The sequence below is a fragment of the Dama dama genome, chromosome 10 (genome assembly GCF_033118175.1).
Source record: "Dama dama isolate Ldn47 chromosome 10, ASM3311817v1, whole genome shotgun sequence".
Classification (NCBI taxonomy): Eukaryota; Metazoa; Chordata; class Mammalia; order Artiodactyla; family Cervidae; genus Dama; species Dama dama.
In genome coordinates this window covers 3,178,521-3,202,763 of record NC_083690.1, presented here as the reverse complement: position 1 = coordinate 3,202,763, position 24,243 = coordinate 3,178,521, and the positions used below count along the sequence as shown (strand labels likewise).

At 40.8% G+C, this 24,243-nt stretch overlaps 1 protein-coding gene and 1 non-coding gene across 5 annotated transcripts in view; one reads left to right on the top strand and one right to left on the bottom strand.

Moving 5' to 3' along the window:
• The first annotated feature begins 1,584 nt into the window (after window positions 1-1,584).
• The window catches only part of MEIOB (meiosis specific with OB-fold), a 34,130-nt gene continuing 11,471 nt past the window's right edge, over window positions 1,585-24,243 (top strand). For all 4 annotated transcript variants that reach the window (XM_061153923.1, XM_061153922.1, XM_061153925.1 and 1 more), the window contains exons 1-9: window positions 1,585-1,723; window positions 5,825-5,901; window positions 7,967-8,024; window positions 13,490-13,621; window positions 15,392-15,464; window positions 18,951-19,146; window positions 21,380-21,480; window positions 22,365-22,417; window positions 22,506-22,601. In XM_061153923.1, the coding sequence (XP_061009906.1) occupies window positions 5,833-5,901; window positions 7,967-8,024; window positions 13,490-13,621; window positions 15,392-15,464; window positions 18,951-19,146; window positions 21,380-21,480; window positions 22,365-22,417; window positions 22,506-22,601 (778 nt within the window). In that variant the 5' untranslated portion in view covers window positions 1,585-1,723; window positions 5,825-5,832. The remainder of the gene's footprint in view (window positions 1,724-5,824; window positions 5,902-7,966; window positions 8,025-13,489; window positions 13,622-15,391; window positions 15,465-18,950; window positions 19,147-21,379; window positions 21,481-22,364; window positions 22,418-22,505; window positions 22,602-24,243) is intronic.
• On the bottom strand, window positions 13,141-13,247 carry LOC133064093 (U6 spliceosomal RNA). The gene has a single exon (XR_009694569.1). It is a non-coding gene; the product is annotated as a U6 spliceosomal RNA (small nuclear RNA).

The following is a 24,243-nucleotide window of genomic DNA, read 5'->3' as shown; positions in this document are numbered from 1 at the left end:
AAGCGGCGGGAATGCAGGTACTTTATTTTTCTTTCTACCATTGTTTGGGAAATTAAAAAATAACAAAGGAGGGAATTGCCTGGAGGTCCAGTGTTTAGGACTCAGTGCTCTCATTGTTGGTGCTGGGGTTCAGTTGCTGGTGGGGGAACTAAAATCCTGGAAACAGAGCAACACAGCAAAAAAAAAAAAAAAAAAAAAGATGCAACATAAAACTATGTTTTGATAACAACATAAGACTTGCCCCTGATGTTGCACTTTTCTTGTGCAGTACACGGCTGTGCAATAAGTACCAAAATTGTTTTTCCTTTTAAAGAAAGAATTTCAATATTTTAAGTAATGCTACAAGTGGACAGTAATTGGTGACAAATTTTAAGAATGTAGTTGTTGGATCTTAACTTATTTGCCCCTGATTTAGTACTCTTTTATGTGTTAGTCACTCAGTCACATCCGACTGTTCGATCCCATGGATTGTAGCCCTCCAGGCTCCTCTGTCCATGGAATTCTCCAGGCAAGGATACTGGAGTGGGTAGCCATTTCCTTCTCCAGGGGTCTTCCTCTTTCAACAAAGATTAATGTCATTAAACTAAAAAGATTTCCAAATGGTATTAACTAAAAAGCCCGGCGAATGTTTTGTCAAGTTCACCAAAGCCCAATATTTAGCACATCAAAATATACATATAGTGTATATCTATATATATGCCCCTGAAATGATACAAATAGCATCATCAGGGTTTAGCGTTATCCATCTAGCAGCCTGGCCTTTCTTCACACTCCCCCAGCAGGTGACAAATCTGCATCCAACACCCGCTCCCCTTCTAGAAGCCTTATCAGCAACCACGCACCCTTTTTCCGTGCTCTCTTCTTTCCCTGAGATCCAGAGTCACATGCCGTGTAAGAACTAACAGATCCCTGCTACACTCGATCCACCTCTCCCCAGTCAGAACATCCTGCAAGCTCACAACTAGGCTGCTGAGTAGATACAAGCAGGCTTTTCCAGATTTCCCCGGCTACACTTAGCACTTGTTTGTAGCTGTGCGTTCAGCTGATGCACTTTCTATAGCAACGTCTCCTGCATTTCTGCTATTTCAGCAGAAAAGATCCCTAGCATCTTCTTGGACACCTGGTTCTTAGCAGCCCGGACTCCCGCCCGGAAGTCTGGAGGACAGACTCAGGCCCCTGGGAAAGCAAAGAAACGGGAACCACTCGCGGCCAGTCTCCCAGAGACTCTGTCCTCAAGACCCAGACTGCAGAGGGGCGGCAACCCTCAAGGCGTCGGGAGCCGCAGGGCAGGGCTGAGGGCGGAGTCAGGGCGAGGGGCGGGGCGGGTCATGGGGTGGGCGGAGTCAGCAGAGCTTGGGCAGGCAAGGAGTGAGTGGAACCGGAGTTTGCTGAAGGGGGCGGGGTGGGGTCGAAGCTGAGGGCGGGGCAGAGTCAGGGCGTGGGTGGAGTCTGAGGTCGGTGGGAGGGGCATGCGTGGACTCGGATCTGGAGGCGGGATCAGAACTTGGGGGCTGGGCAGAGCCCAGGAGTGGGCGGAGTCTGAGATCGGCGGGGGCGGGGCTTGGGCTAACGGTCCAAGGCTGTCCTCCCGCGGCGACCGTCGAGCGCTGGGGCTGTGGGCAGAACGCGCTGTGGAGAAGAAGCCGAATTCCGGCCGAGCGGGGGAGGCGTCTGGGCGGGGCCTGCGTGCGGCTGGCTGCTGTCCAAAAGCGAGAGCGTCTAGGTGAGCGCTCCCGGGAGCAGTCGGCGCGGACGCTGAGGTGAAGCCGGGTGGCGGCTGGCGGCGGGCCGTCGTCTGTTCCTGAGGGCAGGCCTCGGCCGCGCCGTCTGCGGTGGGAACGGTCTCCCTTCCAGGCTGCCCGCGGGCTCCTCGGGTGGCGGTCACTCCGGTGCCCTCGAGAGGTGGAAGCCGGCGGGTTGCGGTTCGGGGGACCCGCCGGGGTGCGAGCCCGGGTGCGAAGTGGGCAGCTGACGCTGGCTTCCAGTCCACACCCGCGGAGTCACAGTCACGTACGAACATAGGACACGCGTGGAGTGTGCTCGTCCGCGTGGCGCGGCGAACGTAGACGCGCGGGTGTAATCGATGCGGGGGGTATAAGCGCGTCCTGAGGTAACTCAGTGCATCACCAGCCCGCTCCCCCCAACCCCAGCCTGGCTGACGCGCAGCCGTTCTGTGGGGTTGACAGGTGTGTGCAGACACTTGCGCACGGGCACCGGCCCTGGAGGTCCCCACCCACGACTCACACCCCGCTCCCTGCCACCTCGGGCGCCCTCTCCACAGTGTTCCCTATTCTAGAATGTCCTAGATTTGGAATTTTCAGGTACATTTGAAAGCGTGAAGGGTTTAAAAGGGACGGTTTTTAATCCCTGTGTGCAAGTCATGTCCCTTCCTCTCTTTCGTTCCTTTTTTCAAAGCAGTGTTTGGTTAAAAAAAATTAAGACTACCTTGAAAGTTTACTAGCAAGCTCTCTTTTTGTCTCCGTGCTGGTGAGTTCTCTGGTGATGGCCGGTTGCCCATTTTCTTATGGCCAACCCAGAGTATGCAAAACTTGCTGAGTTCCCACTGAAGGTGTAAAAACTACCCTTTTGAATTGGATTTATAAAAATAATTGAACAACTGTTCCCCTCTAGGCAAGGTGGCCAACTTTGTCAAAGTTTGTTTAAAAAAAAAAAAGTCTTTGGTTTGTGATGGAAGTTTGGGGGGATTTTCACGTACAGAAATAACCACATAAGAGGACTTCTCTGTAGCAGCTCCAGCACATGTCTGTAGAATAAACTAGACGATTATATAGGACCATCAATGCCAGCTCTTTGGAAGCTCTGTTGATCTAGAATAGTAGGTTACAATTTGTACTTGCTTCTATAATTTAAATGCTGGACATAAATGTAAAATTAGTAACTAAAATTCTGTTTACCCAGAAAGTTAATTGTAGCAATATTATTCTCAAATTACAAATCAGGTTTCTTTTAGGACTCGTTCATTAATTTAGTCAACAAATAGCTAGCAGCTGCTGTGCCTGAGGTGCAAGCCTAATAGGCACTGTAGGACACAGTAAGGGCAAGGCAAGGCACAGCCCTGTCATCCTGAGCCCCATCCTGTAATGAGGGAATTAAGAATGCTGAGAGAAGGAATCGAGGCTGGGGGATACTTGAAGGAGGGTGATAAGATCTTCTCTTTGAGACCCCCAAAATGTTAAAGCTCTTGTCTTGGGAGGATCTGAGAGTGGGATTGGAGAGGATGCTCAAGGAAGATGGAACTGTGTGCCAAGGTCCCAGGTCCCATTTGTCAAAAAGAGAGCTGCTGAGGTATCTGGAGAGTGGTAATCAACTGTGGGGGGGGGGGGGTGGCGGGGGGGAGATGATGTGTATCTAGTGTCTGTAGTATAGGGCTAACCTCATAATAGGCACTCCACAACTATTACCTGTCACTTGGCCACCAGTTTATCTTAACTGGACTAGTTCCTTCACCGCCTTTCCCTTTTACCTTGTCAAGGAGCTGGGTCTGTGGTCTTGGGGCTGTACACGTCTAGCCCCACACCTGGCACTTTCTTTTTTTTTTTTTTTTTTGCTTTTCTCTGAGCCGCCCCTCCTGTCCTGATTCAGTACCTGATACATGTCAGACACTCAACTCACATGTGTTGAATGAATAAATTATGTATAAGATTAGGTAATAGCAGTACTCTAGATGAGGAATGACTGACTCTTGGACTGAGGAGATGGCACTGGAGATGGATAAACAGAGACTTTTTAAATATATTTGGAAAATAGAAGGGACAGCAGTTGCTGATGAATGGTTGTATTCTCTGTATCACCATACTGGCCTCTTTATTTCGTGTTAATTTTGTATTTCTCAAAAACCTAGAGAAGTAAGTTGTCATTTTCTTTTTGTAGACAGACACTAAAGTATATCACCGTATATTTTGATTAACAGTAGGAAGTGAAGGAACTTCAAAGAGTTCATGTGATATTCCTCTAAGTAAGTAACCACCAAGAGATGTTAAGGGGTAAAATTTTGGAGAACTCAGTATGTAGATGGATAGTATTTTTACACAAAATCTGGCTACTGAATAGTTTTTCTTCTCTAACCTCAAGTGTCTAGCTCTTGACAGGCTCTCAATAAGTGTTGGCTGAGTGGATGGATGAATGAATGAATCTGTCAGGCTGGTAAGTATTTTAGAGACTGAAATTGCATAGTGAGCCAGATCAGACTCAGCTGAAAAATAAGTAGGACCTTAACACTGCTAAATTGTTTATTCTGGCTTGAATGCAGAAACTGCTACATTAGATAAGAATGAAAAGCAGTGTTCTCATCTGTCAAGAGCCTGTGGACATCTTGGCTCTTTATGTACACTATTTTGAATTCTCACAACAACCTTGTAGGGTAGATGTTATCCATATTTTTTGGATGAGGAGATTAAAGCTCAGTAATTCAAAACATTTGACTACAAACTAGTGGCGCTGGAATTCAAAATCATATTTGAGTAATTGTGCAGCCTTCTTGAAACTTATGCTATGCAGTGTGTCCTGGAGTACACACTGGAGATGTGTACAGCCTGGAGATGAGGGCATTCACTGTTAAAGAGGTGAATGAAGTGAAATCAAGTAAATCTGCTAGTTGGGTGTAGCTGACAGCTGTTATTACTATACTAAAACCTTTTCTAGTGTCTAAGTTGAGAGACAAGTCTCTGTTTCATTTATCTCATGTTTATTGAGTGCTTTTTATGTGGAAGGTAGCATTGAAATACACTCACAAATTGTGTGTAAGATGCTACTTCTGCCCTGATGGAGCTTATTTACCAATAGAGGGGAGGGTGAAGTACTGCCTATCCCCATACACAGTGTAACTAAAAGCACGATTCAAGGTGGTTACAGTGTAGTTTTGCTATGTTTTTTTTTTTTTTAAGTAGGCTTTATGGTAATAAATATTTAAATCTGCAAATGTCCCATTGTATCATCTCTCATCTGAAACTCTAAATTTGCTCAAACATTGACTAATTTTTTTTTGCAAAGTGTAACGATAACCCAATATGCAAAACAGAAAAAGAGACACAGATGTACAGAACAGACTTTGGGACTCTGAGGGAGAAGGCGAGGGTGGGATGTTCTGAGAGAATAGCATTGAAATAAGTGTACTATCAAGGGTGAAACAGACCACCAGCCCAGGTTGGATGCATGAGACAAGTGCTCAGGGCTGGTGCACTGGGAAGACCCAGAGGGATGGGATGGGGAGGGAGGCGGGAGGCGGGATCGGGATGGGGAACACATGTAAATCCATGGCTGATTCATGTCAATGTATGGCAAAAGCCACTACAATATTATAAAGTAATTAGCCTCCAACTAATAAAAATAAATGAAAAAAAATTGAAACCTAACTATATCATTCATAACTTTAAAAGACCTTTTTAAAATATGCTTTTTACAGGTTGAATCTAGCTTACATGTCACTGTTGTAACATAAAATTTTTCTGGAACTTCTTTGGTGGTCCAGTGGCTAAGATTCTGAGCTCCCAATGCAGGGGGCATGGATTCGATCCCTGGTCAGGGAACTAGATCCCACATGCCACAGCTAAGAGTTTGCATGCTGCAACTAAAAATCCCACCTTCCACAACTATAGACTGAAGGTTCCTCATGCCGCAGTGAAGATCGAAGGACTTAACAAGCTGCAACTAAGATTTAGTGCAGCCACATAAATAAAGTTTTCCCAAAGAATGAGTAGAATATCCCATACTTTCCTAAATAAATTCTTTTTTCAGTCTTGTAATTTTTCAAGCTTTATTTCAGTTGTTTAACTTATGCATCTAAATTATATTTTCTAAAATGCAGATAAAAGAATGGCCAACTCCATTGCATCAAAGAACTTTACTGCACTTTCAAATCTGCATCCAAATATGGCTAATCTGGTAAGTTTCAGAAGTGCAATAGTTAATTTGTTCTCTGTTGAAGCTTTAGGTGGTGATATTACATTATGTCAACATTACTGATTCATTTCAACACATGCTGGTATAATTGACAAGTATACAGGTACTCATTGCACTAGTGATTGTTAGATATTAAATGCTCCTAAACCTCTTTGTATTTATGCCAGCTAAATGAAAATTAGTCTTTTTTTGTCTGCACATTAGGAGATTATAGATATGACTAGTAATTGTTAAAAATTATTGGAAGTTTATTTGTATTAATTAAATATAGCAAAAAGTTAGACACAACTTCGTGACTGAACAACAACAAACTAAATATTTAATATGCACTCAAATTTAGCATGGCAAAATTAAGCATTTTTGTTAAGCATTGTCTATTGTCCAATCAAACTGTCCAAGTTATATACTGAAATACTTGTTATTATGTTGCTTTTGTGACATAAAGGTACACAAAAGATGTGTTTCTGAAATCATTGTGTGAAAATTAATTTTGGTGAGAAGGGTTGTGGGGGCACCAGTCATTTCTGTTATGCCCGATGTACGAATCCCCGAGCGGGAAGAGAGAAGGCTTCCAAGACAATGCAACTCACAGGAAGGGAAGTTTATTACTGACTCGAGCCAGGACTCTCCGCCCGCAACCAACGCAGTGGTGCGGGTCAGAGAGCCCCGAGCCCAAGCTGTTACACAAATTTATAGGGTGAGAAGCGGATTGGTTACACGTTTGCAAAGCAATTTCATTGGTCAATACTTTCGCGCGCTCGGGGCTTTCCTGTGGGTCCCCCCCCCCCCCCCTTCCTAATTTGCTAATTGGCAAACAGCGGTCAGTATTAAGTGAAAGCTAATTGGTCCTAATTGGCAAACAGTGGTACCAAGTAGGAAGGTCTACTCCTAATCTAAGCTGCGTTACTTCTGCTTGCCTCACAATTTCAAATTTGCCAAGATTGTTATTTATTTGAAAGGAATCTAGGTGGAATCATATTATAAGGTGAAGAACTTACTATAAAGCAATTATCATACTCCCTTATCTTTCCTATCCCCAGCAGTCTGCTGTTTACATTTGGAATGTGTAAATCAGATTTCTTAAAATGAGATAAATTACATAGAACTTTAATAGTTTGCAATTTAAACTTTATTAATGTTAAAAATAATCGCTGTTACAGTTTTTCTTGAAAGGTAAACTCTTTGCTAATTGCCTCTTCAGTTAGAAAATTTTACTCAATATTCCCATTAGTTGTTTTCCTAACAAAATTCAGTGAGAGCTGCAGCATATGGAATTTTAAAAAATAATAACAGTGTGTCTAAATATAATAAGACTAGCTAATAGCTCAGCTAGGATGTGGTAGTCTTAAAAGCTTGCATGTATTTAAAATTGAACGGATTATTGCAAGGTTAAAGTCAGTTGCTAGAATTATGTGATATAAGTTCATCCTTTCAGAAAAAGATAGTTATTTTTATTTTTAAAAGTATTTGAAAATATTTAATTTTTCTTTGCTAGTCACTAAAGAGAACATTAAAAATATTAAAGACATGTTAATACCTTTAAGATCTAGGACTTTAGAGCTTAGATTTATTAGCAGTGATATGCAAGTTTTATTACAATCTAATATATGTTACTGTCCAGCATGTTTGCATTAAGAAGCTAAGCAATTTTATGTGGATTGTTAGAAACCCGTATATAAAAGAAAGCTTTGAAGACCATGGCAAATTAAATTGCATTATACATGTGCTTTGAATGAATTCAGTAAGAATTGATAGCATAGGGCAGTTACTGTGCTCCACCTAGTGATTGAAAATAAAGTAGAAACATACTAAGTATTAAATGATTATATTTGTAATAGCAGTTAACTGTCTTATTACTTTGTACTATTCCTTGTAGAATGAACATTTATGAAGTTCTTTTAGATGTTTGTCTGGAATAAATACATTTAAATGGTTCCTAGTCAAAAATGTTTGTTAGAGCCAGTAAAATATAACAAGTCCATGAAATTAAATTTACCATCTCCATCTGTGTTTAATATTCGTCTTCTATAACCTTTTTGTTTTTCAGAAAATAATCGGCATAGTTATTGGAAAAACAGATGTCAAAGGCTTTCCAGACAGAAAAAGCTGAGTTCTATTTAACTAACTCTTTGCTTCATTTTTCATCAACTGTGGCTTATGACTACAACAAAGTATATTTAAGTGATTAAATTTCTCATGCCTGTTTAACTCCCTAAGAGCAATGGCCATGTTCTCTATTGCATGGCAAAGTACTTGATTTAAGGCCACATGTGTGAGGGCATTAAAATCATTTTAATGGTTTTATTTGATATTTCTAAAGCATAACTTTAAAAGCTGTGTATACAGTATTAAAATAGCTAGTTAAATTGGTCAGCTCATTAATGTGTATCAACGTGTACTTTCTGAGCTCCTCCATTGTGCAAAACCCAGTGTAAAGACTGGAGAAAGAAGTTGTAGTCTCTCTCATCATCCTCAGATATCAGAGCATCTGAGAGGATGGACGTGGAGCCAGATTGACAGGGCTCACCCCCGAGTCTGTCCTAGGCAGAGCCACAGAATCAGGGTAAACAAAGCTGGGATGAGACTTACATGAGCTTGTACATGTAAGAGTGTGTAACATAGAGTATGAACTCCATGTAAACTGTCAGTATCAGATACAAGGACACAGGTAAATCTCATAGAAAACAGAAAGTGGTAGGAGGCCATCCAGCATGGATGTCAAGACAGTGTTGAGGGAGGGAAGTATGCAGCAGTATCTGTGTATTTATTCAAAGAACTAAATGATTCAGCGGGGAAAAAAATCATCTTTCATACGTGGGAAATACAGTTAAGCCTGGCTTTAGTGGTCCTTATTTAGTTGTCTATGCAACAGTTTTAGGACTATGGAAACATAATCCAAGACTAAAACAGATTTTTAAAATCAACTGACCTTCAGGGACTTCCCTGGCTGTTCCCAGCTGTCCAATGGCTAAGACTTCAACCTCCCAATGCAGGGGGCCCAGATTTGATTTCTAGTCAAGGAACTACATGCTGCGAGGAAGAACGAAGATCCCACGTGCCGCAGCAGAGACCAAAACAAATAAGTAAAATCAACCGATCTTCAAACTTTTATAGTTTACATGCAGAGATACAATATAGAATACCAAAAGTAGCAATACACTATTACTAGCTTCTAAAGTGTCAGTGCTTTTTATTAAAGGGTATGGTATAAATCCTTTGATACAGCTTGAGGAAATCAGAGCTCTAGTCAGCCAGCCAGTAATTTTGACAGAAGACAGTTTTGTTTGAATCACCTGAGTAATCGTGGCTGTGTTAATTGACTTGTGGTATAGTGACAGGTGGGCTTCCCTGGTGGCTAAGTGGTCAAGAATCCGTCTGCAATGCAGTAGACCTGGGTTCAGTCCCTGGGTCACAAAGATCCCCTGAAGAAGGGAATGGCTACCCACTCCAGTATTCTTGCCTGGAGAATTCCAGGGACAGAGGAACCTGGCAGGTTACAGTCCATAGGGTTGCAGAGAGTCAGAAACTACTGAATGAGCATTACACACATATACACCACATTAAAGGGAAGATTTCTTTTTTGATTTAATTTTTTATATATTTATCTCTTTTATTTTTGGCTGTGCTGGGTCCTTGTTGCTGTGCACAGGCTTTCTCTAGTTGTGGTGAGCAGGGGCTACTCTTTGCTTTCTCTGGTTGCTGTTCTCGGGCTTCTCATTGCTGTGTCTGCTCTAGGGTGTGGGACTTCAGTAGTTGCAGCGGGTGGGCTCAGTAGTTGTGGCTCCCAGGCTTAGTTGCCATGCGACATCTGGGATCTTTTTGAACCAGGGATCGAACCCATGTCCCCTGGATTGGCAGGTGGATTCTTTACCACTGAGCCACCAAGGAAGGCCCCTATTTTTTTCCTTATAACAATAGTCATTCTGACAGGTGTGAGGGAATAGCTCATTCTGGTTTTAATTTATATTTTCCTGATAATTAGTGATGTTGAGCATCTTTTCATGTGCCTGTTGGCCATCTGCATTTCCTGTTTGGAAAAAATGCCTATTCAGTTCTTCCTATTTTTTTAAATTGGGTTGTTAGGGTTTTTTTACGTTGAGCTGTATGAGCTGAAGATTTATGTTGGATATTAATCCCTATTGGTCATATCATTAGCATATAATTTTTCCCATTCAGTAGGTTATCTTTTCCTTTGCTATGCAAAAGCATTTAAGTTTAATTAGTTTCCACTTGTTTATTTTTATTTTAGGAATGGATCCAATAAAGTATTGCTATAATTTATGTCAAAGTATGTTCTGCCTATGTTTTTCTCTAGGAGTTTCATGATATCTGGTCTTACATTTAGGTCTTTAATCCATTTTGAATTTATTTTTTGTATATGGTATTAGAGAATGTTCTAATTTCACTCTTCTACATGTAACTGTTCAGTTTTCCCAGCACTACTTATTGAAGAAACTGTCTTTTTGCCATTGTATATTCTTGCCTCCTTTGTTGTAGACTAATTGACCATAATTGTGTGGGTTTATTTCTGGGCTTTTTATCCTATTTCACTGATCTGTGTGTCTGTTTTTGTGTCAGTATCATGCTGTTTGTATTTTTTAAAAATTTTTAATTTATTAATGGAAGGAAAATTGCTTCACAATATTATGTTAATTTCTGCTGTACAACAATGTGAATAAGCCATAGTTATACATACATCTCCTCCCTCTTGAGCCTCCTTCCCCTCCCCCAATCTCACCCCTCTAGGTCATCACAGAGCACCAGGCTAGGCTCTCAGTTAAATAGCAGCTTCTCACCAGCTATCTGTTTTACACATGATAGTGTATATATGTCAATGCTACTTTCTTCATTCGTCCCACACTTTTCTTCCCCCACTGTGTCCACAAGTCTGTTCTCTACATCTATGTCTTCCCTGCAAATAAGATAATCAATGACACTTTTCTAGATTCCATACGTATATGTTAGTATACAATATTTGTTTTTCTCTTTCAAACTTACTTCACTCTGTTTAATAGACTGTAGGTTCACCCATTTCACTAGAACTGACTAAAATTCATTATTTTTATGGCTGATTGTACACATGGACAGGATTCTTTGGTGGCTCAAATGGTAAAGAATTTGCCTGCGAAGTGGGAGAGCTGGGTTTGATCCCGGGGTTGGGAAGATCCCCTGGAGAAGGAAATGACAACCCTTCTCCAGTATTTTTGTATTTTGTGTCTCCAGTATTTTTGCCTGGAGAATTCCATGGACAGAGGAGCCTGGCGGGCTATAGTCCATGGGGTCCCAAAAAGTCTGACACGATTGAATGACTAACACTTTCAACACATTACACATGGGCATTACCAGATGGTCAACACCAAAATCGGATTGATTATATATGTACCACATCTTCTTTATCCATTCATTGTATTACTTTTTTAATTAGCAAAAACAAATTTATTTTGGAATTTATTCTGGAAAGAAGTGCTTGCTGACCCCTAGTGGTATATTTTAGCTAGCACACATTTATTTGTTTTGAAATAATTTAGATCTGAATTATGACTTAGGTTAAAACAACAGTAAGAGAGAAATGGAGAATATAAACTAATATCAGGATGGTTCAAACCTACATTTTTTTTTTGTTGTTGTATCCACAAACTGAACTTGCCTTTATTACCTACATATTTTCATGCTGGACATTAGACATTTCAAAATAACTGGATGTGCAGTAACATAATACTGATTATGAACCTGAGAGACACAGCTTTACACACAGAACTGAAATTGCAAGAGATATATGTATGGAAGATTGCATAGTTTGCAGTAGTTATTTGCTTTGACCCTGTAGGTAAGTACAGCTGTGAAAAATGAAGTTTGAATAGTAAGAACACATGTCAGTCAAATTACTGATGGTTATGAAAGTGTCATTATCTGAAAAAGCTTTATGTGTAATATGAAATAGAACTTATCAGTTATCAATAGTAATTAATTCTCTCCTTCACAATTTTCTTTTTTTTTTTTCTATTAAGTCCTTTCTGATTTTTTTTTTTAATTTTTTAATTAGTTGGAGGCTAATTACTTCACAACATTTCAGTGGGTTTTGTCATACATTGATATGAATCAGCCATGGATTTACACGTCTTCCCCATCCCAATCCCCGCTCCCACCTCCCTCTCCACCCGATTCCTCTCGAAACATCCCACCCTTGCCTTCTCCCACAGAGTTCAAAAGTCTGTTCTGTATTTCTGTGTCTCTTTTTCTGTTTTGCATATAGGGTTATCGTTACCATCTTTCTAAATTCCATATATATGTGTTAGTATGCTGTAATGTTCTTTATCTTTCTGGCTTACTTCCCTCTGTATAAGGGGCTCCAGCTTCATCCATCTCATTAGGACTGGTTCAAATGAATTCTTTTTAATGGCTGAGTAATATTCCATGGTGTATATGTACCACAGCTTCCTTATCCATTCATCTGCTGATGGGCATCTAGGTTGCTTCCATGTCCTGGCTATTATAAACAGTGCTGCAATGAACATTGGGGTGCACGTGTCTCTTTCAGATCTGGTTTCCTCAGTGTGTATGCCCAGAAGTGGGATTGCTGGGTCATATGGCAGTTCTATTTCCAGTTTTTTAAGAAATCTCCACACTGTTTTCCATAGCGGCTGTACTAGTTTGCATTCCCACCAACAGTGTAAGAGGGTTCCCTTTTCTCCACACCCTCTCCAGCATTTATTGCTTGTAGACTTTTGGATAGCAGCCATCCTGACTGGCGTGTAATGGTACCTCATTGTGGTTTTGATTTGCCTTTCTCTAATAATGAGTGATGTTGAGCATCTTTTCATGTGTTTGTTAGCCATCTGTATGTCTTCTTTGGAGAAATGTCTGTTTAGTTCTTTGGCCCGTTTTTTGATTGGGTCATTTATTTTTCTGGAATTGAGCTGCAGGAGTTGCTTGTATATTTTTGAGATTAATCCTTTGTCTGTTTCTTCATTTGCTATTATTTTCTCCCAATCTGAGGGCTGTCTTTTCACCTTACTTATAGTTTCCTTTGTAGTGCAAAAGCTTTTAAGTTTCATTAGGTCCCATTTGTTTAGTTTTGCTTTTATTTCCAATATTCTGGGAGGTGGGTCATAGAGGATCTTGCTGTGATTTATGTCGGAGAGTGTTTTGCCTATGTTCTCCTCTAGGAGTTTTATAGTTTCTGGTCTTACATTTAGATCTTTAATCCATTTTGAGTTTATTAAAAATATGGAACGCTTCACGAATTTGCATGTCATCCTTGCGCAGGGGCCATGCTAATCTTCTCTGTATCGTTCCAATTTTAGTATATGTGCTGCCGAAGCGAGCACTCAAACCTACATGTTATTTCCCTCTGAATATAGAGGTAACTAGGGAAAGGGAACAGAGAGGTCACAGTGAGGTGAATTATCTACCTTGGCAGCTTTGCAATTCTTAAAACATAACGTTGTAGAATTTATATCTGAAATAATTTTTTATACCATGTGTTTGAGTGTTTTAGCATCATAATAATCACCTTTGTTTAAAATTAAAACTTTTCATCTGAAAAATAAAAGCCTTGGTTTTCCCTTAGATATTGGATCAGAAAGGTACACTTTCAGTTTCACCATTCGTGATTCAACAACTCATTTTGTAAATGCAACATCCTGGGGCAGTGAAGATTACATAAGATCACTTTCTGACAGCTTTAGGGTCGGTGAATGTGGTAAGTTGGCACTGATTCTTAAACTGTTTCCCTTACAGTATTATTCCCATGATGTGTTTGTGGTGACTACACTGAGGGCATCGGAGTGAAATAAGACACAATTCTTATTCTCAAGAATCTTATCAGAAAAAAGTCAAGTGTTAAGAGTATAACACAAGGCATTTCAGCGTTCAGTTGAAACATACAAACAGAATAATCACATACTTTTACTAGGAGCTCTATAATCTTTGGTTTATTTCTATTTCACTTTGCATCAGTCTCTCTTGTGACTGTAATCATTTATCTTTTTGTAAACATATAATGGAACTGCTAAGTAGACTTTGATAAAAGATGACATGAATTTTTGATGAAATTTTAAGAAACTTTTAGTCTAAAATAGCAAATCTTCATATCCTCTACCTACCCCAGTATCTCTGTGATAGTACAGTATAGTATATTCAAAAGAACAAGACTTTGAGAACAGGTGGATCTGGATTCAAATCCAAATACTAACACTTATTTATTTGAGAAAATTTCATAATCTTGTTGAGCCTCAACTATGAATTAATACCCAGTAGATTCTTATGAATCTTAAATGAGATAGTGTGCCTGGTATGAAGTGTAGAATTTAGTCACTCAATAGATAACAGCTCTAGCCTCATACAATAAACAAGAAAGCAGTATACCAGCTCTCTTTCATGGTAGAAAAAAGAACAGAAAGAGTAACACAGACAATTAAACTACTCCTCTCTAATCCTGCAATGTCGAGCATCCTATTACCCATACTGATTACTCAGCACCCAATCATACTATTAACTTCAGGCTTATATAGTATCTTGCTAACTGAATAATAAGGTAATTGGACATATGGACTGTGAAGGCAGAAAACTCTGCAGATGTCTCAGGGCCCCGGACAAGCAGAAGCATCTGTGGATGTGTGCCAGAACAACACTTACATAGGGCTGAAGATACATTCGATGGTAACCTGCATTCTACACTGATGCTTGTTGTCAGGACGAGTGAGATGAGGGATTAAAAGGATGTAAATCTGATGATGCTTATAAAACTAAATAAGAGTTTTCTGTGGCTGAGTAAAAAGATTATAGATTTTTGAATCAAAACAATTCTAACTCTACTACTTTCTAGATATAACACCTCAAGAAAATTATTTAACCTCTGTGAACTTCAATTTCTTCACTTGGAAAAAGGGATAATAAAGGGATGATTGTGTGAGGAATTAACAAAATGCAGCACAAAATGTCTAACATAGACCATAGGAAATGGAAACCCTAAACTATTAAGTCATAAAGCTGATAAGTTGTAAGTTTCAAATCAGGACCCAGATTTTGCACTGCTCTTTCGTTTTTTTTTTGTTTTTGTTTTTTTTGCACTGCTCTTTCTAACTACCACTATTGTTTTTGAGAACAACTTTGAATTGGGTGAAGATCAATTTAAGTGTTCATGTTATAGCAGGGCATGTTGTAACCACATCAGATGTTCTGTATAACTAATCAACAAAGTAATATTTTTTTAACAAAAGAATATTAATGCAGGTCATATGTCAGAATTTAAACACAAAGTATAAGAAATATCATCTAAGATCAAATTGATTGGTCATACCCTAGGATTCCATTGGTCACAGCAAAACAAAACAAAAAAAAATTATGAAGAATATTAAAGCAACTCAAAATTAGAAATAATATTGTAATGTTCATTGTTATGTACACTTGTTTTTTAAATTTATCCTGTTACTTTTTTGATAATAGCATCATGTTTTCCCCTCTGTTATAGTGATTATTGAGAATCCTCTGATCCAAACAAAGGAATTAGAAAGAGAAGAAAAGTTCAGTCCTGCAACTCCTAGGTAAATCCAGCACAGAGGTCAACAACCTTTGTGCCAGGATGATTATTACTAATAGGTTTGTGTGTGTCAGATTAGCCGGGAGTGGTGTAGGGGCTTCCCTAGTGGCTCAGATGGTAAAGAATCTGCCTGCAATGCATGGGTTCTATCCCTGGGTCGGGAAGATCCCTGGTGAAGGCAATGGCTACCCACTCCAGTATTCTTGCCTGGATAATTCCATGGACAGAGAAGCCTGGCAGGCTACAGTCCATGGAGTCGCAGAGTCGGACACGACCGAGTGACTAACACTTTCATTTTTTTCACTTACTGAAGATGTGTGTACTTCAGGTTGAAAATTCAGAGTTTAATTCTGCCACACAGTATTTATCTTTGATTATGAAATAATTTACCTTGACATAGGATCACATAGGAAATGACTTTATTTTTAATATGTTGATTCTCATTTTTCCCTGGTGGCTCACACGGTAAAGAGTCTGCCTGCAATGCAGGAGACCTGAGTTTGACCCCTGGGTCAGGAAGATCTCCTGGAGAAGGAAATGGCAACCTACCCCAATATTCTTGCCTGGAGAATCCCATGGACAGAAGAGCCTGGTGAGCCTCAGTCCATGGGGTTGCAAAGACTGAGCGACTAACACTTCACTTTACTTCTCATTCTTAGATTTACAGAAATTTAACTCATCATATTAAACCTGAAAAGTGAAAAAATAAATCTTAGAAGTCATATATCCATTTTACATCTCAGTTTATGACTCTCTTCACGTGCTTTACTCTCTTAGTTCAGGTTCCCTGGAAGCAGAGTTCAGAGAAGACTTCTGTGCAGATGGTTTGTTGAGGCAGAGCTCTCAGAAGCAGCCTGGAAAGACAGCCAGGAGGGAGGAAGGGGTAACAAAGCGGCAGGTTCAGCAGGAGCCCCACCTCATCCTGACCCGGGCGGGAGCTCTGGAGCATCAGTTGCACCTCAAAGTGCTACCCTCTGAAGAAAAGGGCCTGGGCTTTGGTACCCTGAATTTACAGGTTATTGGCTGAAGTCTTCCCATGCTCTTGTGGAGGCACTTCTGGCCGAGGGCAGATCTGGAGAGAGGGTGTAGCTGGTGAAGGGCTCAGGTGGGCACAGCAGTCTCTACTACATGCGCCTGCACACCTTTTGACCTCATCTTACAGGCCTCATTTCTCTGCAACCACATGGAGGGTCCTTACTTTGTGAACATCCTGGCTCATTCTGCGCTAACAGCGTGGTGTGTTCACGTCCCTCTGCAGAGAACAGTCTTATTTGCTCTTCTCACTCAAGTGTTGGGTTTCCCTTGTGGCTCAGCTGGTAAAGAATCCACCTGCAATGCAGGAGACCTGGGTTCCATCCCTGGGTTGGGAACGTCCCCTGGAGAAGGGAAACGATATCCACTCCAGTATTCTGGCCTGGAGAATTCCATGGACTGTATAATCCATGGGGTCGTATCCATGGGGTCGTAAATTCTGACACAACTGAGCGACTTTCACTTTTCACTCAAGTGTCAGCTTAAATGTCACCTCCTTAGGTCTTCCACATCTACTCCGTAGTAGCCCATTCAGTTCCCATTACTATGACTTAGTCCTGTACACAGGGTTATAGGTACCATCATAATGGTGGCTTAGTGGTAAAGAACCTGCCTGCCAGTGCAGGAGACACAAGAGACGTGGGTTCGATCCCTGGCTCAGGAAGATCCTCTGGAGAAGGAAATGGCAACCCACTCCAGTATTCTTGCCTGGGAAAATCCTATGGACAGAGGAGCCTGGCAGGCTGGGGTTGGAAAAAGTTGGACACGACTGAAGCAACTTAGCATGTAACACTGATCGCAAGCCTGGATCATTTGATTAATTGTTCTTGTCTGTCTCCCTCTCACGCGTGTGAGCACTGTGAGGTCATAGATCTTGTCTGTCTGCCTCACCATTTATCCCCCGGGCCTGGACTGCGGTCTAGCAGATAGTTGGTTCTCAGGAAGTGTTTGTGGAGCGAAGGCATGAGTGAAGGGGGAGAGCACTCCTGGCAAAGGGGACAAACACAAAATCTCCCGGCCTTTTTCAGAACAGTTAGTCATCTGAACCTCATGAAACTGTTGATACTCAACTTTCTTTCCCTCTAAAATGGCAGTTTCATAGCCTCGGAATCCGATGTGGCTGGAGTATAGGTAGGGGAACAGCAGGAGAAGAAGCAACAGAGGTAAGTGGAGACCCTTCACAGACAGCTTTGCTTTTAGTATCAGTTTCATTCTTTGGTGATAGCTAGCCCAGAAGATCTTTGAACTGGGAAAAAAGAGATTCATATTCATGGTTTAGAAAGGTCACTTTGGCTTCCTGAGGAGGACCAACTGTAGGGAGACAGTAATTTGGGTAAGAAGTTATGAGGTAAACACCTAAAGCAGTAGCAGGGGAGGAGGCGGGGGTGGCTGGAATAGAGGGTAAGAAAGAGGCTCTGTGGAGCACACTTGGGAGTTGATTGGCCAAAGGGAAGAGCACCTCAAGTTCAGCCTGTACATACGGTGCATCTGTTCCTACAGAGCTCCAAAAGTGAAAGTGAAAGTCACTCAGTTATGTCTGACTTTTTGTGACCCTGTATAGTCCTTGGAATTCTCCAGGCCAGAATACTGAGTGGGTATCGTTTCCCTTCTCCAGGGGATCTTCCCAACCCAGGGATTGAACCCAGGTCTCCCACATTGTAGGCAGATTCTTTACCAGCTGAGCCACAAGGAAAGCCCAAGAATATTGGAGTGGGTAGTCTATCCCTTCCAGCGGATTTTCCCAACCCAGGAATCAAATTGGGGTCTCCTGCACCGCAGGCTAATTCTTTACAAACTGAGCTATCAGGGAAGCCCATAGAGCTCCGAAGAGGTCAGGAAAGCATGTAGGTGGCACAGTCAGTGTCACAGAGATGGAACTCAATCACCCCCTAACACACAATGTTTTAGAGTGCTTTTACATCCTTTTTAAAAATTTTTTTTTTACAAAGAAAGAAACTGAAACTCAGATAATTGGGCAAGATCAAACTATTAGTGTGCTTGAAACTCAGACACTAATTGGTCTTTAAAACATTTTCTTAATGAGAATAGATTTTATACAAAAAAGTACTTTACAGTTTTTCAGTGTTTCTAAGAGGACTTCCCTGGTTAAGAATCCACCTTCAAATGCCATGGACCCAGGTTCAATCCCTGATCAGGAAACTAAGATCCCACATGTGGTAGGACAACTAAGCCCACGTGCTGCAACAAGGATCCCACATGCTGCAGTTAGCACTCGAGGCAGCAAAGTGGTGTTTAAAACACTTTCTTAATGGAAATAGGTTTTATACAAAAAGTATTTTACAGTTTTTCAATGTTTCTAAGAGTGAAAAGTATAAATCTTAATATAGTTTTTAAAATATAGTTTAAATTACAGCCAAAATTTAACTGTGAACTTTGAAATATTTTTCTATTAGAAATCATTTGATATTAACTTTGTGTGTGTGTTTTTACAATTTAGTGATTATAAACTATTGCTCAGTGAGAATCACTCAACGGTGAAACTCTGTTCCAGTTACGAAGTGGATGCCAAGTTACTTTCTTTGATATACTTACCTGTTAAAGAGTCTTGTGATTATTATTCACTGGGTGACATTGTTGCGAATGGACACAGTCTTGATGGGAAAATTATTAATGTCCTTGCAGCTGTGAGGTCGGTAAGTTAAAATCCCAACAAAGCCCAGTTCAGTTTGGTGGGGGAGTTCTAGCATAATATTTGTGTTAGGAAATTAATAATCACTGAAGTAAAATTTCCTCTATATCTTGATCCATCCTCAGTTGAATTTAGAAAATTAAAGGAAAGTAACATTTTACCTGAGAATCAGTAGCAAAATAATATTGTATTTGAATGTTAAATGTAGCACACAGTCATAAATGATTCACTAACTATATGAGAGCTTTTCATACTTCAGTTAGCAAAGGCATGAATAGAAAGAGTAAATTCATTGACTTGACTGTCTCCAGGAAGTTCTTTTAAAGAGTGTATGTTGAATAAATCAAGGAGTTAATTCAGTGCATGGTCTCAGAGCTGCCCTGAGATGGGGGAACAGAGTGAGAAACCCGGGGTGCTGTGGTAGGGGCCCTGTGAGCTATCGGTGCTGGAAACCAGGGCAGAAAAACAGTCCTTGGGGTTCCAAGGAGTGTCTCACCACCTTTTGCGTCCACACCTCCCTCTTAGCAATTACAGCAAGTTTTGAACTCCATTGGACAGACTAGAGTCACTTGACAGGGAGCAAATTTCCACAAAATAAAGTACACAAATAAAAATAAAGGAGCAACAATTCTTCAGTATGCAGAATGATGGTAATGGGGGGGGGGGGAAGGGAGGGAAATAGATTTAGATACTTGTAGTTAATGTTGTAAGTACTTGCTAATTCATTCCCATGTTAAATAACTGCAAGAGTGTCAGTCATCCCCAGTGACAGGCCAATAGAGGCACCACCCCAGCCCAACCTAGCACAGTGCCTGCCACTCAGTAAGCACTTGGCCGTCAGTCAGGAATGAGGAATAAACACCCTACATGGTAATCTTGACAATCGGAAAAATTCCTTTCTGGGCAACTTAGGTTCAATCTTACTTAAAGGCAGAATATGACCTCTCAATTTCTCTGAAATTCTATGTAATGCCATTGTATTACAATGTAGTAAGAATTTTCTAAAACTCAGTATGAATATAAAACCTGCATGGGACTTCCTTGTTGGTCTGGTGGTTAAGGCTCCACACTTTCAATGCAGGGGCCCAGGTTCAACCCCTGGTTAGGGAATTAGATCTCACCACAATGAAGATTCCGCATGTTGCCACTAAGACCTGGTGCAGCCAAATAAATTAAAATAAACAAATAAACAAAACCCTGCAGCAGCTTTTTCCATGTCCCACTTCCAGCCTCCACTCTTTGAGTCTGGTACCACCTTTCATAGGTTTATATTATTTCATTTTCATGCCTTTCTTCTCCCATTTTGCTTCCATCCCTCTTTTTTTTTCTCCCATCCCTCTTATATTTCCTTTTCTTTACATTTTAATTTAACCTGTTCTTTCTTCTGTCTCACCTCTACTTGGGTCTCTTCCCTTTAAAGCTCCTTTTCATGTCACTCCCTTGCTTGCTGTGACAGGCTGTCCTCTCCTCTGACTCTGTCTGTAAACCTTATCCTCTGTGGGCAGCTGTGACTTTCTCTAGCCCCTTCCCGTGGAGCTCAGTCCTGACAATAGATCATGGAGGCAGTGCACAGGGGGCAGCTGACTGTCCATGCTTGAGCCATTGCTATGTAGCCGTCAGAGGAGCCTGCTGGTCCAATTGTGAACTCCCTGAGGACACAGGGGGGCCCCTGAATTCAACTCCACCATGAATTCTCTTACACCACAGGGTGGACTGAATCAGACAGTATATCAACACACATTCCCATTATTATTCCTCATGTGGTTCTTCCAGCTGATCCCTATGAAGGCAGCAAAGTAGTTATTGATAACCTGTACCTGGGCCAGCAAGATGCCTGGAGAGGCGAATCCATCCAATCACTGAGCTCCATGCGGGCCCTGTGCTAAGCCATGGGGACACACAGACATTGAAAGGTATCTTCTACCCTCAGTGAATCCACACAGCTGTCACCCAGGGGCATGTCATGGAGTGTTTGTTCTGACGTGTTGAAAAGGCCCCATAGTCTTTGAAGCACATATGTCTGTGTCTCTCTTCAATCAATGTGTGTAGCTTTCAACTTAAATACATCTAGTCTAGAGGTAGAAGATGCTTTTAAATACATATAACTGAGTCTCACTATTTTGATATTTCTAATTTGTTGTTTAAAAGGTAAACATTTGAGTATTTCCATCAACAAACATTTAAGTACCTCTACAGCTATAGGTGAAGAAGAATAACCGTTTCCTTCCATTTGTAAGGTTGGAGAGCCAAAATACTTTACAACTTCAGACCGAAGAAAAGGCCAGAGGTGTGAAGTTAAACTCTACGATGAGACAGAGTCTTCTTTTGCAATGATATGGTAACTCCCCACATCTGTTCCAAACTGAAATCTGTGCCATTATCACCAAGTCAGAACATTTTCATCTCATCAAGAGGTGATGGATGTCATATCAGGAGAGGAGTGATGATAAGAGGAAATGGTATAAAAAATAAACCTTCCTCTTTTGTGTCCAGTCATTAAAGTCTATGATTACCTTAAAATGAGATCTTTTGATGGCATGGGATTTCATAGATAGATTCTATAGTAACTTACTTAGTATCATACTCTTTTGTGACAAATGATCATTTACTAAGTCCCATTGATAAAGAACAAGACAGACTTTCTGTGATCCATTGGGTGGTACTCTGGAGCCAGGCCATGGGAAGATGGTGAAGAAGAAAGTTTTGTCACAGATTGGGTTCTGTGGGGGCTCCCAGTGTGTCAGATGTGGGACAGGGCTACACCCTGAAGCATCCCAGGGAATACTATGGTGTTGTTTAGATGCAAGATTGAATTTGAAACAGGCCTTCAATCCATCAGTTTCCTCAAGAAGTTTATCCATTATGGGGATAATCCCTCAGTGGCATGAAAGAGTGACTTCACAATTTTTAGACTTGTAGTTACTCAGTTCTAACTAGTGTGGAGTGACCTGGGTGATAGGAAAAGAGGGAATGGAAGGAGCAGAAGTTGTTAGAGACGGATGTGCCGAAGGAATGCTTTCCATAGGTGTTAAATTTTCTGTGAAATAGGCAGAGTAGCCCTGAAAAATGCAGGAAAAACCAAGACCTTTCCTTGTGCCTTGGACCACATGGGAGATTATTAACCTCAGCCATTAAGACATCCATTTTCTGGTAAATAACATGGTCACTGTCAGTGTTTTCTAATGTATTTGATTTTTGTCACTTCTTTTTTCACACATGCAGTTGGGATAGTGAATCTATTCTACTTGCACAAAGCTGGGTGCCACAAGAAACAGGTATTGCATACTTCAATGATTGTGTTCAATATTTGTAATTTTTTATCCTCCAGTGTAATAATTTTAAAATGGCTTTTTCCCCAAACAGTAATATTTGCCGCAGATGTAAGGATAAGTTTTGACAAATTTCGGAACAGCATGACAGCAACTGTAATCTCAAAAACCATTATTACAACTAATCCAGGTAAAAAGCTATCTGAAATTTTTAATTCCTTTGGAAATGACTATATCACATATTCCAATATTTGTATAGTGTGTTTAAGAATGAAAATGAAGCTTGGATTTCATTTGAGTTAAAAATGAAAAGCTGCCTTATATGACTTTTTAAAACTTACAGTGAATTATCTTTGATATATTTACAAAAGAAATGTGAAAAGCCAGACTCATTTGTAAAGCATTATCCCTTGTGTTGATTTTGAGAGATCAATGCCATTGATTGGATAAACTAAATTATTGACCATTTAAAAATAAATTTGATTTCACTGCATTCAAGTAATTTAGTGCTGGAGCATGGAGAACATGCATTGTAGTATCATCATGTGATACTTAGTTCATCACTGTGAGTGGTTGTGAAGTGGTTACAGCTTGCCCCAGCATGAAAAGAGAGTAGGACTAGGGAGAGGAGGGTGTGCCCTGATGCATCCTGAGGTTGCTTGTAGCCCAGAGAGAAAGGCCCACTCAGCACCCCAGGAGAGCACAGAGGTCCCAGGAATGAATAATCCTTCAAAAGTCTTAAGAGAATATAAATGTAGCAAGTATCATTTTAAGTATGCGCTCACTCTACTGATCCATGACAAAGCAGTAACAGTGACTGAGAACTATAAAGCAATTTTATGTCTTTGACCAAACCATTATCAGAATTTTTAGAAGTGAAATTTCTATGAGATATGGTGTAAAATAGCAAGACCGTGTTTTAATATCAGTAGTTGGATCTTGCTCATCTACTGCAGAAATATTGTCTCCTTGAAAGCAGTATCATGGGAGGTGATATGGCACTCATTGATTTGTTCTTGTTGAACTCTGATCTATTACACACGTGCTGTGTGCCACACACCGTTCTGGGTCCGGTGACCAAACACAGATATCTCTCCTGCTCATGGAGCTCATATCCTAGCAGCGGGGAAACAGAGAATGAACAATTAGGATAACAAATCCAAATTATGGAATTTGAAATGATTGAGAAGTAAAAGAGAGCAGAGTCAGGAGGGTCTAGAATGCCATGGTGTGTGTAGGGTAGGTTGCTTGTTTACATAGCATGGTCAGGCGGGCTCTGTGAGAGGGTGACACCTGAGCAAGGACAGTTGCAGGGTGTGTGGGGGCAGTGGCGTTAACCATGGGAAAGAGCGCACCAGGCGGAGGAGCCGGCCAGTGCAGAGGCTCTGTGGCCGGCGTGGCTGGAGCCGAGGGAGCAGGGCAGGAAGAGGGGCTGAGGTCAGAGAAGACATGGAGGTGGTCAGAAGGCCGTACAGGCTGCCTTCTATCTGTGGGAAGGGCAGCCAGGCAGTGACATTATCTGAGTTCTAAAAGGATTGCAGTGACTTCTTTTACATTGGTGGTGACACAACTGTGGTCTGTTCTTACCATAGGACAATAGTGTCACTCTTCAATTCTTTTTTTTTTTTCTCTTGAGAAGGGTACTATGGTTTCTTATTTTTAATAATATAATAATACTAATAGGCTATTTTTAGTGCTTTCAGTAACATTAGTGATAGAGTCTCCATCCTCTAAGGGTATATTGGTCTGGAAAAATTTCTAAAAGATGGTTGGGATTGTCTGATGGATAAGGTTATCGAGCTTGATAGTATTAATTGTCTCAAAACCTCAAG